Here is a 14,038-nt window from a genome sequence, read left to right on the forward strand (position 1 = left end):
GAAAATGCAATTATATAATTTACATTTGCCATTTCATACACTAGGTTTAATATGTAAATTGAATACATATTTTAACGCTTTATAAGTTGCAAAATGAAAATGAAAATGTATTACAGAAATGATTAGATATGTGTAACATGTTCAAGCAACAACTGTTGCAAAATGATCATTCAAATGTTATTTTTCTCAATTGCATTTACACTCACAGTCAAGACACTTACGATTACATTTTCATTCAATGTCCCGCAATGTATGTAGCAAAATTCAATGTGCACATTGAAAATGCATTCCGAGCAGATCACGTCTGTCTCCGCCCCCTCCCGCCATGTCAATCACTGCGTGAAGGCGGGGCACGGGCACGGCAACAGGTAAACATAACGTGCTTTTTGAGATGTTGGAAACATGGCGGCGGCAGAGATAATACGGGCGTTAAATACACTAGCAGATGAAGTGGAGCGTGAACAGAGAAACGGTAGTATTTCCGAAGATTGTTACGCGTATGTAGGTGATAGAACAAATACGTTGTTGGAACGTCTGGGAGAATTGTCTGCCTTATCAGGTGCTGACACCCGTTTGGCTGCTGACATCTTAAATGTGGTGAAAGAACGATTGTCTTCGGATAGGCCTAGGGGAGTGGGGAGACCAGCCGTGGAGATCCCTGGAGAGGCCATAGAGGGGTATCTTATGTATGGGCTAAATGTTAAAGATATCGCGGCCTTGTATGGAGTTAGTCGATGGACGGTACATCGACGAATGCAGCAGTGTGGACTGAGGTAAGTTAAACATCAACTTAAATATATTTTAATGCTTTTATACAAACGCCTCAAGGCCATAATCTCTGTTTACCCCGAATTCTGTCATGGGGGTTATAATAAAAAATGAGTGTTTTTATTTTAACAGTTATGTAGAAATGATCTACTCAACTTGTTTTCTTAATCAAGATGTTTCACGAAATATTGTTACACCCCTATACTACGGTAGTATTACTACCGGTAAGTCTTATCTGTGTGTGACTGATGTATTTAGACCTGCTAAGTCTTTGTGGTGGTGAAACGTCTTGAAGCAACAGAGAAACATACAATTGAATAGTATTATCTGATAGTTAGAAATTAAACTAGGACATTCAGTTATGGCACAAATAGTTAAGACACAGACACATGTGTATAGGGTTTTACACAATTCTGTTAATCACATAAATATATGATGCATCTAATGCTATATATATATCACTCTATTATTCACTTGTTCCGCAGAGTTTCAGAGTTGTACTCTGGCATTGACAATACAGAACTGGACCGTTTGGTGATGGAAATTCAAAGGGAGCACCCACGGTGTGGATACCGTATGATGAGAGCTTTTCTCCAAGCAAGTGGACATTTGATTCAGTGTAAGTTTGTTTATGTTTACATACTTGCAGGTTGGTTTATACTTCTGTATTGGACCCATGGCAGACCTGCCTAGCCTCTATGAGGTGCCCTATGTGGCTGTTTGCATTTATAGATCTGCTTTGGTGTGTTTGTATTGTTCTGCAAGTATACAGTCAAACCAGTGTTGACTACTGGAAGAAAGCACAGCAGAAGCAGATATTTGTTTACGTTATTATGACAAATTTTTATTTGGATAAATCTTTATTCGGATTCATGTTTTATGAGCTTTTCTTTCTACATGTGTGTGTAATCAGCCTTTGCACTTTCATTATAAGCAATCGGGCATAATGAATGTGAAACTACTGACGAAATATTTTGTATAATCCATTCCTGGGGAGGGTCTTTGGTTCTGACCAATCACAGCACTTGCATTCTGCGTAAATGCAATGTATAGTTATATTATGGAGAGGTGTAACCATCATAGCTACACAGAGCACACGACTTTGGGCCAATGTAGAAGTATAAACCAGCCTTCAGTCTACACTCACAAGATAGCTAATACGATTTTTGGTGTGTGTACACAAACATTAAGTCCAGTTCAATTCTGGACTGTTCAATTGTAAAATTCAATTGAACCACTAGTCTTTATTATTATTATTTTTCTCAGTAACTCTTTTTGAAATTCTTGTATTTACTTTGCATTAAAGTAACACCAAGGAACTTTTTCCTCTGCGGTCGCCCTGTAGGTTGAAAGTGGAATTGTCTCATTAGAACTATAGAAGCTCGACCCGATCTGGCAATCTTTCATAGCGTGGTTATAGCAGATAAAGGACCGCAAAGTGGAGACATAAGTGCCTTTCACCCTGTTACGACTTGATGAACCACTGAAACCATTTTGGAAACATTATTTTAAGGTAAAAAATCTTACTTGGTGTTGCTTTAAGTAGAAGTGATTTTACCCAACTCTCATTAACTTTAAGCAAACACATTACAAAAATCACAATAATATCTCATTATCTGAAGTTTTTAGGGTACGTGAATCACTGCACAGAGTGGACCCAGAGGGAACACAACTTCGAGCCCTGGCTAACCGGACTCTTCTTCGCAGACAGTACTCAGTTCCTGCTCCAAATTGCATGTGGCATATAGATGGAAATCATAAATTAATACGGTAATCCGATTTTTTTGGATGGCACCCAACTGTGATTGTCAAATGTTTTGATGCCAAGGACCCCCACATATTATGATCTTGTGAGGGACCTACATATTTTTTTTTACTACACATTTATACTGTGAGACAATAATATTAAGCATAATATTTTTAATTACAACATTGTTGTTATAATTTATATTCATTATCAAATTATATACAAGACAGATTTATAAGGATGGTGATAAAAAAAGTCATTGGAATTTTCCATTCAGAATGTGTACTAACTCATGTTTCTTGTCTGTCATCCTTTTTGTCTAAAATCAGCTGGCGATTCGTGATCCATGGAGGCATTGATGGGTTTAGTCGTCTTGTAGTATATCTGAATGCTGCTACTAACAATAATGCCACCACTGTGCTGGATGCTTTCCTTAGTGCTGTTAGCCAGTATGGGTTGCCATCTCGTGTTCGTTCAGATAAAGGAGGAGAAAATATTGAGGTGGCTCAATTTATGGTTCAGAACCGTGGAGAAAACCGCAATTCTCACATTACGGGAAGGAGCGTTCACAATCAGAGGTAAATAAAAAAAGTACTTGTATGGTTTGAAATCATGATGCTTTTCTGATATATATATATATATATATGTTGGCTTGACATGTTCACCAACAGATAATTAAGGACCATAACAACCAAATGTTACCAGAACGAAATTCTGGCAGTGACAGAAGTTGAGGCACAGTCATGCAGTGTGGCTTCTCCTTACGACAACCGTGAAATAAAAATCCAATTGTAGCACAGAACCTGATGACACTAGTGAGACAACAAACCACCACTTGCTCCATACATGCATCCATTTCTATCCTGTATACACAGTTGCAATCAAAATTATTCAACCCCATGACCTGCAAATCATTTTGATGCCAATAACACAATTTTATGAAAAAATGTAAAGGCATCAGCAAACAATTATAGAAAGTTTATAAATACATATTTGATCCTGAGATCAAATTGTTGATCCTGAGAACGTAAAGCAGAATAATTTATTCTTTATAACCGCTTTACAAACGCTGAACTTTGAAGGTAGCCAGATCTCCAGGTACGGGATTGAACACCCATGTTCAAGACTATTCAAATCTAAGTGCAGATATGGCTTTGTGCTATAAAAAGGTTATGAATTTTACTGATCATAGTGTGATACTTGTTAATTATTTTCTTTTTAGAATTGAACGAATTGAAGAATTGAATACACACAAGTCCTTGATTTGTTCCACGCATTGTTTTACCATTTGGAAATGACTGGACTGTTGAATCCTGATGATGAGATCCACCTTTTTGCTCTGCATTGGACCTTTTGCCCCCAGTTACAACACCAGCTTAACACTTTTAAAGAAGCATGGAACTTGCACAGACTGAGAACAGAGAACGGTCGATCTCCATATCAACTTTGGCTGCAAAACAGAGATGCTGCTGATGATTTAGGGACTGTATGTTTGCACATTTAACTCAAGAACAATTAACACTTAGTCTTATTCTGGTCCATTTAACCAGTGCTTTCAAAACCTGTCCTGGAGGGTCTGCATAATTTGGTAAATGCATAATATTAAAGCATCTGTCCTTGTATTTTTTAAGGTTGATGAGGACTATGGTGTTGACTGGGATGGACCACATGCCATGGAAGACGCAAACAGCATTTCAATCCCAGATGTGCAGTTGCCACGCAGCCTCACTGCAGAGGAGATTGCAGGTCTTCCCAATCGGGATGTTCCACTAAATGACGCAGTGAATGTTTTTAATTCCACAGTGGCACAACTGACAGAGATGTTAAGATAATTAGATGTTATTGTTTGGAGCATTGAGGACTGACACCATGAACTGACATTCTGTTGGTAAGTTTATTGTAACATTGTGTATGAAATGCCTGAATTACAGCAAGTCTTTATGAGTAATGACAAGAGTAAACAAGAGTAATGTTTTCTTATTAAAGATTAGTTCACTTCAAAATGAAAATGTCCTTATAATTTACTCACCCCAATGCCATCCAAGATGTTCATGTCTTTCTTTCTTCAGTGGAAAATAAATTAAGTTTGAGGAAAACGTTTCAGGATTTTTCTCCACACAATGGACTTCAACGGTAATCAAATTGTTGGAAGTCCAAATCAATGCAGTTTCAAAGAGCTTTAAAGTGCTTCAAAGTCTTTACACGATCCCAGCTGAGGAATAGAGCCTTATCTAGCGAATCCATCACTCATTTACTAAAAAATAAATGTATATACTTTTTAACCACAATTGTTCGTCTTGTGCTGGTCTGCGACACGCATTATGTCATCACGTTTGAAAGGCCAGGCTTCACGTCATCTAAGTTATTTGTCTGTGTACTTCGGTTAAAAAAAGTAGGAAAGGGCGAAAAACTTAATCTCATTTTCTCCTACTTCAAAATCGTCATCTTTGTTTTAATTTATTTTTATTATTAAAAAAATGTGACCTTACAAACTTATGACATAATACGTGGCGCGTCGCAGACCAGCACAAGACGAACAATTGTGATTTAAAAGGTATATAAATTATTTATTTTTTAGAAATGAGTGATGGATTCGCTAGATAAGGCTCTATTCCTCAGCTGGGATCGTGTAAAGACTTTGAAGCACTTTAAAGGAGAACTCCAGCGCCAAATGAACCTTTGGTCTAATTACACATTGTTACCTAGTCAACCGTTATTTGAGATTTGTTTTCATGATTAGCGAATGTAAATAGTTTTATCTCTAAAAACAGTTTAGCCTATAAAGCTAGTATAACGCTAGTATATGGGGCTTAGAGTAATGACAAATAAAAATCGCTAGTTAATACCACTAACAAGGCTCAAAATAGCCCCACACTACCACGGTAGCATAATGAGGGTCCTTACATGCAAACCGAAGCATTGAGAACTTTGTAAGTGTACAAACAGATGAATAATAACTTACTTTATAAAGACGCGTATTCCGACAGCAGCCATCTATGCTACATAATGCTACCGTGGTAGTGTGGGGCTATTTTGAGCCTTGTTAGTGGTATTAAATAGCGATTTTTATTTGTCATTACTCTAAGCCCCATATAGTAGCGTTATAGCTTTATAGGCTAAACTGTTTTTAGAGATAAAATATTATATTTACATTCGCTAATCATGAAAACAAATCTCAGATAACGGTTGACTAGGTAACAATGTGTAATTAGACCAAAGGTTCATTTGGCGCTGGAGTTCTCCTTTAAAGCTCTTTGAAACTGCATTGATTTGGACTTCAACAATTGAATTACCGTTGAAGTCCATTGTGTGGAGAAAAATCCTGAAATGTTTTCCTCAAACTTAATTTCTTTTCCACTGAAGAAAGAAAGACATGAACATCTGGGATGTGTCAATTAGAAGGAAATTTTCATTTTGAGGTGAACTAATCTTTTAACATTTGTATTTAATTTGTTCTTATGTTAACTTCATTTAACTCGTAAGAATTTCGAACAATGCAAAACTGGGAAAGTTCCTTTCAAGAACATGCATAACTTTTTTTTTTTTTTAATTATGAAGACAATAAAAATGCTGAAGACGACAAACACGTCATTCAATTTTTTCCCCAAACATGCATTTATCAGTTCATGAACAATTTTAAATGTAACAACTCAGACAAGGCCAAAGCCAAACCTTGTGGATGAAACTGCTGCTCTCATGGCTTGTGTAAATGCAAGAAAGGTTCTGCATCTTAAAGGAAGTTTAAGTATTGTGAGGCAGGTTGAAGCCACTGGAAATGACAGGTCAGGTGATACTTCAACATAAAGATGTTGAGGCAGAACAGTCCAGCCAGTCCAAAACTTCAGCAACTCGCACAGTTCAGCAGGTGATCCTGCATCAGTTTGGGTCAAACACAATATTTTCCATTGCATCATTCGTACACATACAATCATCTGCTGATGAATATTGAACATGCATTAAATGTTTTTTTTTAATGTTTTTTTATGTTAAACATTTACAAGCACAATTGTTTTTGTTTTTTTACCTGTTTGAATATATTCACGCAAGAAGGCCGTAACGTCACAAGATTGCTCCAGGTTGAATTGGGCTTCATCTTCATCACTGTCAGGTTCTGGCCAGATGACTCTCTTAAGTATCATCTAATACAAAGACAGCAGCATTGAATACAAGCCTAAACACAGGGCAGCAAAAATTATTCAGTTATTCATTCAACTACCTAGTGTTTTATTAGAAACTCTAATAAACTGTTCATTCACTGCAAGTATCAATAAAAAATAAAATAAAGTAGAAAAGACCTCTGGTTCCAGCACTAGTGCAGAAGATCTGGGAAACAGTACTGCAGCTAAACTGGGTTGTTCTTTTATCATTCTCAAAACACCAGTATCTTTGAGTCCTCTCCACAGCTGTGAGATCTGTTTTTCACGTCGACCAATAACCTAGAAATTAACAATAAACCATACTAATAGGACAAATGCCATACAAGCCATGATAAATACCATGATAAACTTTGGTCCTAACTACTTAGGTGAAGATGATTATTTTTATTTTGTGGTGGTAGAGACAGTACAAGTAGAATATCCAACTGCAGTTAACAGCTTTCACCTTTAAATAAGATAATACATACCCCATGGTAGAGAATGGTTTCTGCCAACCATCTTCTGTTGATGGCGCTGACTGCTGGCAGGTCCCAACTGATGGCCAGATTGTTGATACTGTCCATTTCATTCGGATTCAATTCATTCTGGCTTTCCAGCTATGATTTATACAATGTGTGAAAAAGAAAGTCTTAAACTTGTTAAAATGTATATTTTACCACATAAAAAAAAAATTCAAAAGACAAGAGTATACATACAAGGGACACAACTTCAATCACATCTGTATCAGGACAGTCCTTCAATTCCAGAATTGGAGTATCATCCTTACTGCCACTTAAAAGGGGGAAGAAAGCTGCACTAAGTCCTGAGTAGAGTGGACCTCCATTAATAAATGAATGTCCAATCATTCTTCCCACAACTCTGAACAGGTCACCATCCAAAAGTGCTCTAGATGTCGAAGGAACCTTGTGATCATCTTCTCCATTGAAGAAAAGTGTTTTACCACAGTTATCTGGAAATTTATAACAAGACAAATGCACTCAGATGACCATTCTTAATAAACCTTTCTATTAACTATACTCATACTTATTACATTGAGTTGAACAAAAAAAAACTACAAAAAAAAACACATTTTCTTAAAATGCATTACATTCTGTATTTGCCTACCCTTTGTATTATCCTAACTAAAGTGGAGGTCAAAGAAATGGTATGTCCAAGATACGTTCAACTGTAACTTACCAATGTCAAGTTCAAATCCATGGTGGAGCTTTTCCATTACCAATGTGAAAAAGTGCCGTGTTACTCCATCCCCTAATGCAGCATCTCCTGTTTTTAACACAGATTACATACAATGTACAAAACCACATTACTAAACAAACTAAAATTAAACAAAATACGAAAATAGTATGCAAGAATGCTACATCATATATTAAATGCCTGTATATACAAATATTCATACCTTTCAGTCTTACAGTTAATGGACTTGTCCAATCAACATTTGGACGTTTATAAAAAGTTAACATTTCCCGTTCCCGATCCTTTTCACAGCTGTGTAGATCTAGTGTAACAACTAGGTCTGGTTTGTCCTCAGCATTCTTTAAGATATGTCTTCGAAACAGCCGGGTAGCTGTTTCAAGATCAGGCTCAATCTTCCACTCTATGAAAACACAGACAAGTGATGACTACAAATCTTCAAAAGATACACATAACTGCGATATGATTCATATAATATTTTCATAACATGATGTGTGTGCTAAAGCTATGTTCAGTGGTAATGTTCATTTAGATGGAGACACCTTCAGTGGCAGGCTCTGCTGATGGGCTGGTAGTGGCTGAGAAAACAGTGAATGATGTTGAGGCCCTTTCCTCCCTTTCAGCATTATCCTCTGACATGGTTGCTGACATTTCTTGCTGTCTTGTACTGCCAGTGTTATCTGATATCACTTTGCCTGACTCATGTAACCTGATATAACCATAACCACAGTACAACAGTGAAAAATATCAAATTCAACATCACTCCTTTAGCAGCAGTATTACAAACCTTACCACAATAGTGATACCTTTTTCTTTAATTGTCCAAGTAATATAAAAGTATGTTGGCATAAATGTGTTAATTAAAAAAACAATCACTACACTTATGAGGTAATACTTTTTTGGGGGGGAAAGGCATCACCATGGTCTGTGAAAAAGGTCCAAAAAATGATAAATCTGCATTAAGAGATTAGAGAACCACATCAAATATACACTATTTGGTAACACTTTATTTCGATAGTCACTTTAGACATTCTACTAACTATAAGTAACTTTTCAACTACATGTCAACTAACTCTCATTAGAGTATTAGTAGACTGTTATGGTTAGGTGTTTGGAGAATGAGTTGAATTGTAGTTGCCAAGTGACTTATAGTCAGTAGAATATCTATTGGAGGACCAACAAATAAAGTGTTAGCAGATTTTAAGCAGACAGTCTACTAATACTCTAATGACAGTTAGTTGACATGTAGCTGCAAAGTTACTTATAGTTAGTAGAATGTGTAAAGTGGACTGTCAAAATAAAGTGTTACCCATTGTATAGGAAAAAAATGCCTATGTATATAAAATGTTGAGTAATCATGTTTTTTAAAAGGTCACCTACTTTTCACAAACATCAACATGGTCTTGTATTTCTGACAGGCTATACTTCTTATTGCAGTACAAGCATTCTGTCAGTGGTCCAGTGGATACAGGCTGGTCACTCTCAAGAATCTGAACCACAAGAAGAATAAAAAAGACCTAAACATTAGCAGATAGTAGGGTTATCTTTAAATAGAAAGAAATAATAATTTAGGTAAAATCCTAAACTATCTTATTTAAAAGTAGATTATCACTTAATGTTGGTATTTTAAACTTTTACCCAACTTTTAGAATATTACTAAGCACAGTTTTTAACTATTTCTTTTTTTAAACCTACCTGCACATCTATATCTTTCTGGAGTGGCCGGATATATATGATAGCCTGCCCAATCATGACAGACTCACTTAAGAGGTACTCAGGGCAATAGCCATCGTCTGGACAGGGTATCGTTTCTAATATTTTTGAACGTGTTAATCCTCTGGATCGCAAGAGCTGGAAACCGCCACACTCTTTCAGGATGGGGAAATGCTGAAAAATATGGTCTGAAAAATCCAGTGGAGAGCAGTATTTGTCTAGAACAAAGATAAAATATAAAAGACATGCAATTTAAATTCTGATTATGAGTTAGATTATAAAAATGCAAGCTGATTTTTTTATTGACTTACCTGGAAATGTTATTCTCTTCTCTCCTATTCCTGCCCTCTCTAATTTGTTTTTCACTGAGGGACTTGGGACCTCACATTTCTTTCTTTTGGATAGGCAAAAAAAACGATGGGTGTAGGACACACTTTTAGATTTTTTTGCTGAAGGTCCAGCAGAGTTGTGACGTTTAGGCAAGCGGCCCCGTGAATTTGGGTATGGTGCAAATAATCTTAAAACTTCTGCTGCAATAAAATGGACATAACATTATGAAATGTATATGTTAGTCTTTGCTATTTTAATACATTGACTGTTTAATGCTATATCAGGGTTGCCAACTGACTTGCATTCAAACACATGCGAGTGGGGGAGGGAGATCATGCAAGGACATTTCAAATTCTGCTGCGGTTCAAATTTGGTAAACTCTGAATTGCGAATTCGTATGACGTAACCTATAAAAGATCGATAGGCCCATGGATAGGCCTACATCCCGACATGACCTTTAAGTTACCTGAAATAAAAGAACACAAACTTTTTGCAGTGAAGTGGAGTAACGTTAGGTGTGAAATATTAACTGTTTGGATAGACTCGAATTTTTGGTTATATTCGCGTGCTTAAAGTATAACGTTAGTAACGTTAATGTGACCGCAGGGGTGTCACCCCGTTTTTTTGTTTTGTTTTGTGTAATTTTTTTTTTATTGTATTTTTGGCCAAAACGAGCACTTTTGGTACAGACACTCTATGGTTGTAAGAGTATGATCGTCAAATACACTCCACACAGTCCAGACCCCGAGTGAAAGTTGGCAACCCAAGGCCTAACGTTAACCGTTTGACGACAGACCCCTCTTCTCTTTCTGCCAACTTACCGCGTGTCCCACCACTTCGATCCGGAGGCGTCATGCTTGAACTGGACGATGGCCTTTCTGAAGGGGCAGCATTTACACTTTGTCGCTCTATTGCTTGGGCAGCTTCTCGGAGAAGCTGTGGAACTGACTTGTCCATGTTCCCTCACTTGAACCCTCTTGACCTATACCGCCGTAATACCCCGACCAGAGCCGTTGTTGATAAAAACCCCGCCTTCACGCAGTGATTGACATGGCGGGAGGGGGCGGAGACAGACGTGATCTGCTCGGAATGCATTTTCAATGTGCACATTGAATTTTGCTATATACATTGCGGGACATTGAATGAAAATGCAATCGTAAGTGTCTTGACTGTGAGTGTAAATGCAATTGAGAAAAATAACATTTGAATGATCATTTTGCAACAGTTGTTGCTTGAACATGTTACATCTAATCATTTCTGTAATACATTTTCATTTTCATTTTGCAACTTATAAAGCGTTAAAATATGTATTCAATTTACATATTAAACCTAGTGTATGAAATGGCAAATGTAAATTATATAATTGCATTTTCATTTTCATTTTGCACCAAACGTTGCACAAATGTATGGGAAAATGTAAATGTAATTACAGAAATGCATTGCCATTTTACATATTGAATTGTCATTTTGCATATTACATATCAAATTGAATATTGCTACTCATAAGCTTCCATAATCTTGAGCTTTCTATACATACTCAAAGACTCTTTCTGATGCTTTCATAAGCCATATAGATGTTCTTAGATAAGTCCATATCTGACCAATTGAACTAATTTCTGGTCAAGATTAAGATTAAGATATTTCTGACCAAAGAGTTCTCGAAACAAACTTTCTATACAAAGACTCCTTCTGATGTTACGTCAGCCAAAAAGGAAGTCCATATTTGACCTAACGAACAAATTTTTGGCCAAATAATAGTCAATCTTGAGCTTTCTATACATACTCAAAGACTCCTTCTGATGCTCCATTAGCCATATAGATGTCCATATAGAAGACCATATCTGACCAATTGAACCATGAACTTTCTATACATTCTCATAGACTCCTTCTGATGTCACTCTGCCAAAAAAGAAGTCCATATTTGACCCAAGGAACATATTTTTGACCAAATAATAGTCAATCTTAAGCTTTCAAAGACTCAAAGACTCTTTCTGATGCTTTCATAAGCCATATAGATGTCCATATAGAAGTCCATATCTGACAAATTGAACTAATTTCTGGTCAAAGGGTCTTCAAATCGATTTAAACTATATACATTTATAGACTCCTTCTGATGTTAAATCAGACAAACAGAGGGCCCTTTTTGAAATACAGAACATGTTTCTGGCCAAAGATTCCTTAAAGATTAACTTATACATTCAGATTTCTTCTGATGTCAGAAAGACACTATTCAGAATATGAATTTCTAAACACATTTCTGACCAAGAGAACTTTCAATATTTCAAGGCTCCTGTTGTTACGTCAGCCAAAGAGTTCATAAAAGCCCAGGTGAGTAAGAATCAGTCATCAAACACGGTGAGTAATGTCTTCTCCTGTTATTGTCACCTGCACTTCATGTCACATGTTTACCATAGCCTTCTCTGTCGGCAACATAGGATTTATATGTGATAAATGCAAGGAGACAGTCAGGCTGACGGAGAAGATTTTTTTTAGAACTAGAGACACGCATCCAAACTTTAATCGAGAATAGTAAGAAGAGTGCTAGAGCTTTAGATACTATTTTGGATGCGCCTAGCCTAGTGAACTCTTTACATGAGTCGGTTCTGGCTGAAGTAGAGCCCGTGCAGCAGGGCAGATGGGTGACAGTGAGAGATCGCTCTAGTCGCGGATCAAAAAACCACTTTTCCGTTCCGATAACAAATCGATTTGCCCCGCTCAGTGAAACACCCACTGAGAATTATTCTGATTGTGCCCTAGTTATTGGCGATTCTATTACACGGAACGTGAAAATAGAGACACCAGCCACCATAGTCACATGTTTGCCGGGAGCCAGAGCGCCTGACATCAAAGCAAATTTGAAAGTGCTGGCTAATGCTAAACGTAAATTCTCTAAGATTATTATTCACGTCGGCACTAATGATGTTCGATCACCAAAATTAATATTAAAGAGGTGTGTGAACTTGCAAGTACGATGTCAAGCACTGTCATTTGCTCTGGCCCCCTTCCTGTTCGTAGGAGTGATGAGATAGTTAGTAGATTGTGTTCACTCAATGGCTGGCTGTCTGGGTGGTGTCCGCAGAATAATATAGAATTCATAGACAATTGGAAAAGTTTTTGGGGCAAACCTGACCTGTTGAAAAGAGATGGTATTCATCCCTCCTGGGATGGTGCTGCTCTTCTCTCTAGTAATTTGGCTCATAGTCTTAGAGATAAAACATGACAATCTGGGCCTCAGGTCAGGAAGCAGACAGACTGGCTTAACCGACCGTCTGCTAGCGGCCTCACGTCACCAAGGTCAGATAAATCCCATCACATAGAGCCTCTTTCACCTAGATATCATCATATAGAGACTGTGTCTGTTCCCCGAACTTGGAAATCCAAAAAACGTTCAAACCCATCTAAGGTTAAAAATGTAATTGATGTTCAACAAATAAAAAACAGATATAATACGGATGAGCAAATAATAAAGCTTGGGTTGCTGAATATTCGATCTCTTACCTCAAAAGCGCTAATAGTTAATGATATGATTACAGATTATAACCTAGATGTGCTGTGTTTGACAGAAACCTGGCTAAAACCAAACGATTACATTGCTTTAAATGAGTCAACCCCACAAGATTACGGTTATAAACATGAACCTCGTCTGAAACGCAAAGGAGGAGGTGTTGCTGTAATTTATAGTAATATTTTCAAAACCACTAAGAAATCTAGTTGTAAATATAATTATTTTGAAGTGTTGGTGCTTAATGTAAAAATATCTAGTGTAAACGATAAATCACGTTTGAAAATTCTGCTGGCTACTGTATACAGGCCACCAGGGCACCATACAGACTTTATCAAAGAATTTGCTGACTTTCTATCAGAATTAGTATTGGCTGCAGATAAAGTACTAATTGTTGGTGACTTTAATATACACATTGATAATGAAAAAGATGCATTGGGATTGGCATTTAAAGACATTATAAACTCAATTGGAGTTAGAAAACACGTGTCAGGACCGACTCATTGTCGTAATCATACTCTAGATCTAATACTATCACATGGAATAGATGTTGATGCCGTTGAAATACTGCAGCAGAGCGATGACATCTCAGATCACTATCTAGTCTCGTGTAAATTACATTTAGCCAAG

The 14,038-nt window shown here is 37.0% G+C and overlaps 2 protein-coding genes across 3 annotated transcripts; one reads left to right on the top strand and one right to left on the bottom strand.

The window, feature by feature from the left end:
* Window positions 1-348: 348 nt before the first annotated feature.
* Window positions 349-4,607, top strand: LOC307011808 (uncharacterized protein). Of its 2 annotated transcripts, XR_013800489.1 has the most exons (6): window positions 349-773; window positions 1,254-1,387; window positions 2,391-2,538; window positions 2,845-3,093; window positions 3,738-4,001; window positions 4,147-4,607. XR_013800489.1 is itself a non-coding variant. In XM_079637820.1 (5 exons), the coding sequence occupies exons 1-5, from the start codon at window positions 403-405 to the stop codon at window positions 4,286-4,288; spliced, it is 1,044 nt and encodes a 347-aa protein (XP_079493946.1). In that variant the 5' UTR covers window positions 349-402; the 3' UTR covers window positions 4,289-4,607. The 2 variants fall into 2 exon arrangements, 1 of the variants encoding a protein (XP_079493946.1); XM_079637820.1 differs by lacking the exon at window positions 3,738-4,001.
* A 516-nt stretch (window positions 4,608-5,123) lies between these two features.
* On the bottom strand, window positions 5,124-7,885 carry LOC307011789 (uncharacterized protein; the record flags this gene model as incomplete). The annotated part of the gene is made up of 6 exons (XM_079637801.1): window positions 5,124-5,134; window positions 6,540-6,654; window positions 6,811-6,951; window positions 7,140-7,268; window positions 7,368-7,621; window positions 7,849-7,885. 6 exons carry the CDS (start codon window positions 7,883-7,885, stop codon window positions 5,124-5,126), a joined length of 687 nt encoding a protein of 228 aa, XP_079493927.1.
* Between the last annotated feature and the right edge of the window lie 6,153 nt (window positions 7,886-14,038).

Source organism: Phoxinus phoxinus (assembly GCF_949152265.1).
Source record: "Phoxinus phoxinus genome assembly, chromosome: 15".
Taxonomy (NCBI): Eukaryota; Metazoa; Chordata; class Actinopteri; order Cypriniformes; family Leuciscidae; genus Phoxinus; species Phoxinus phoxinus.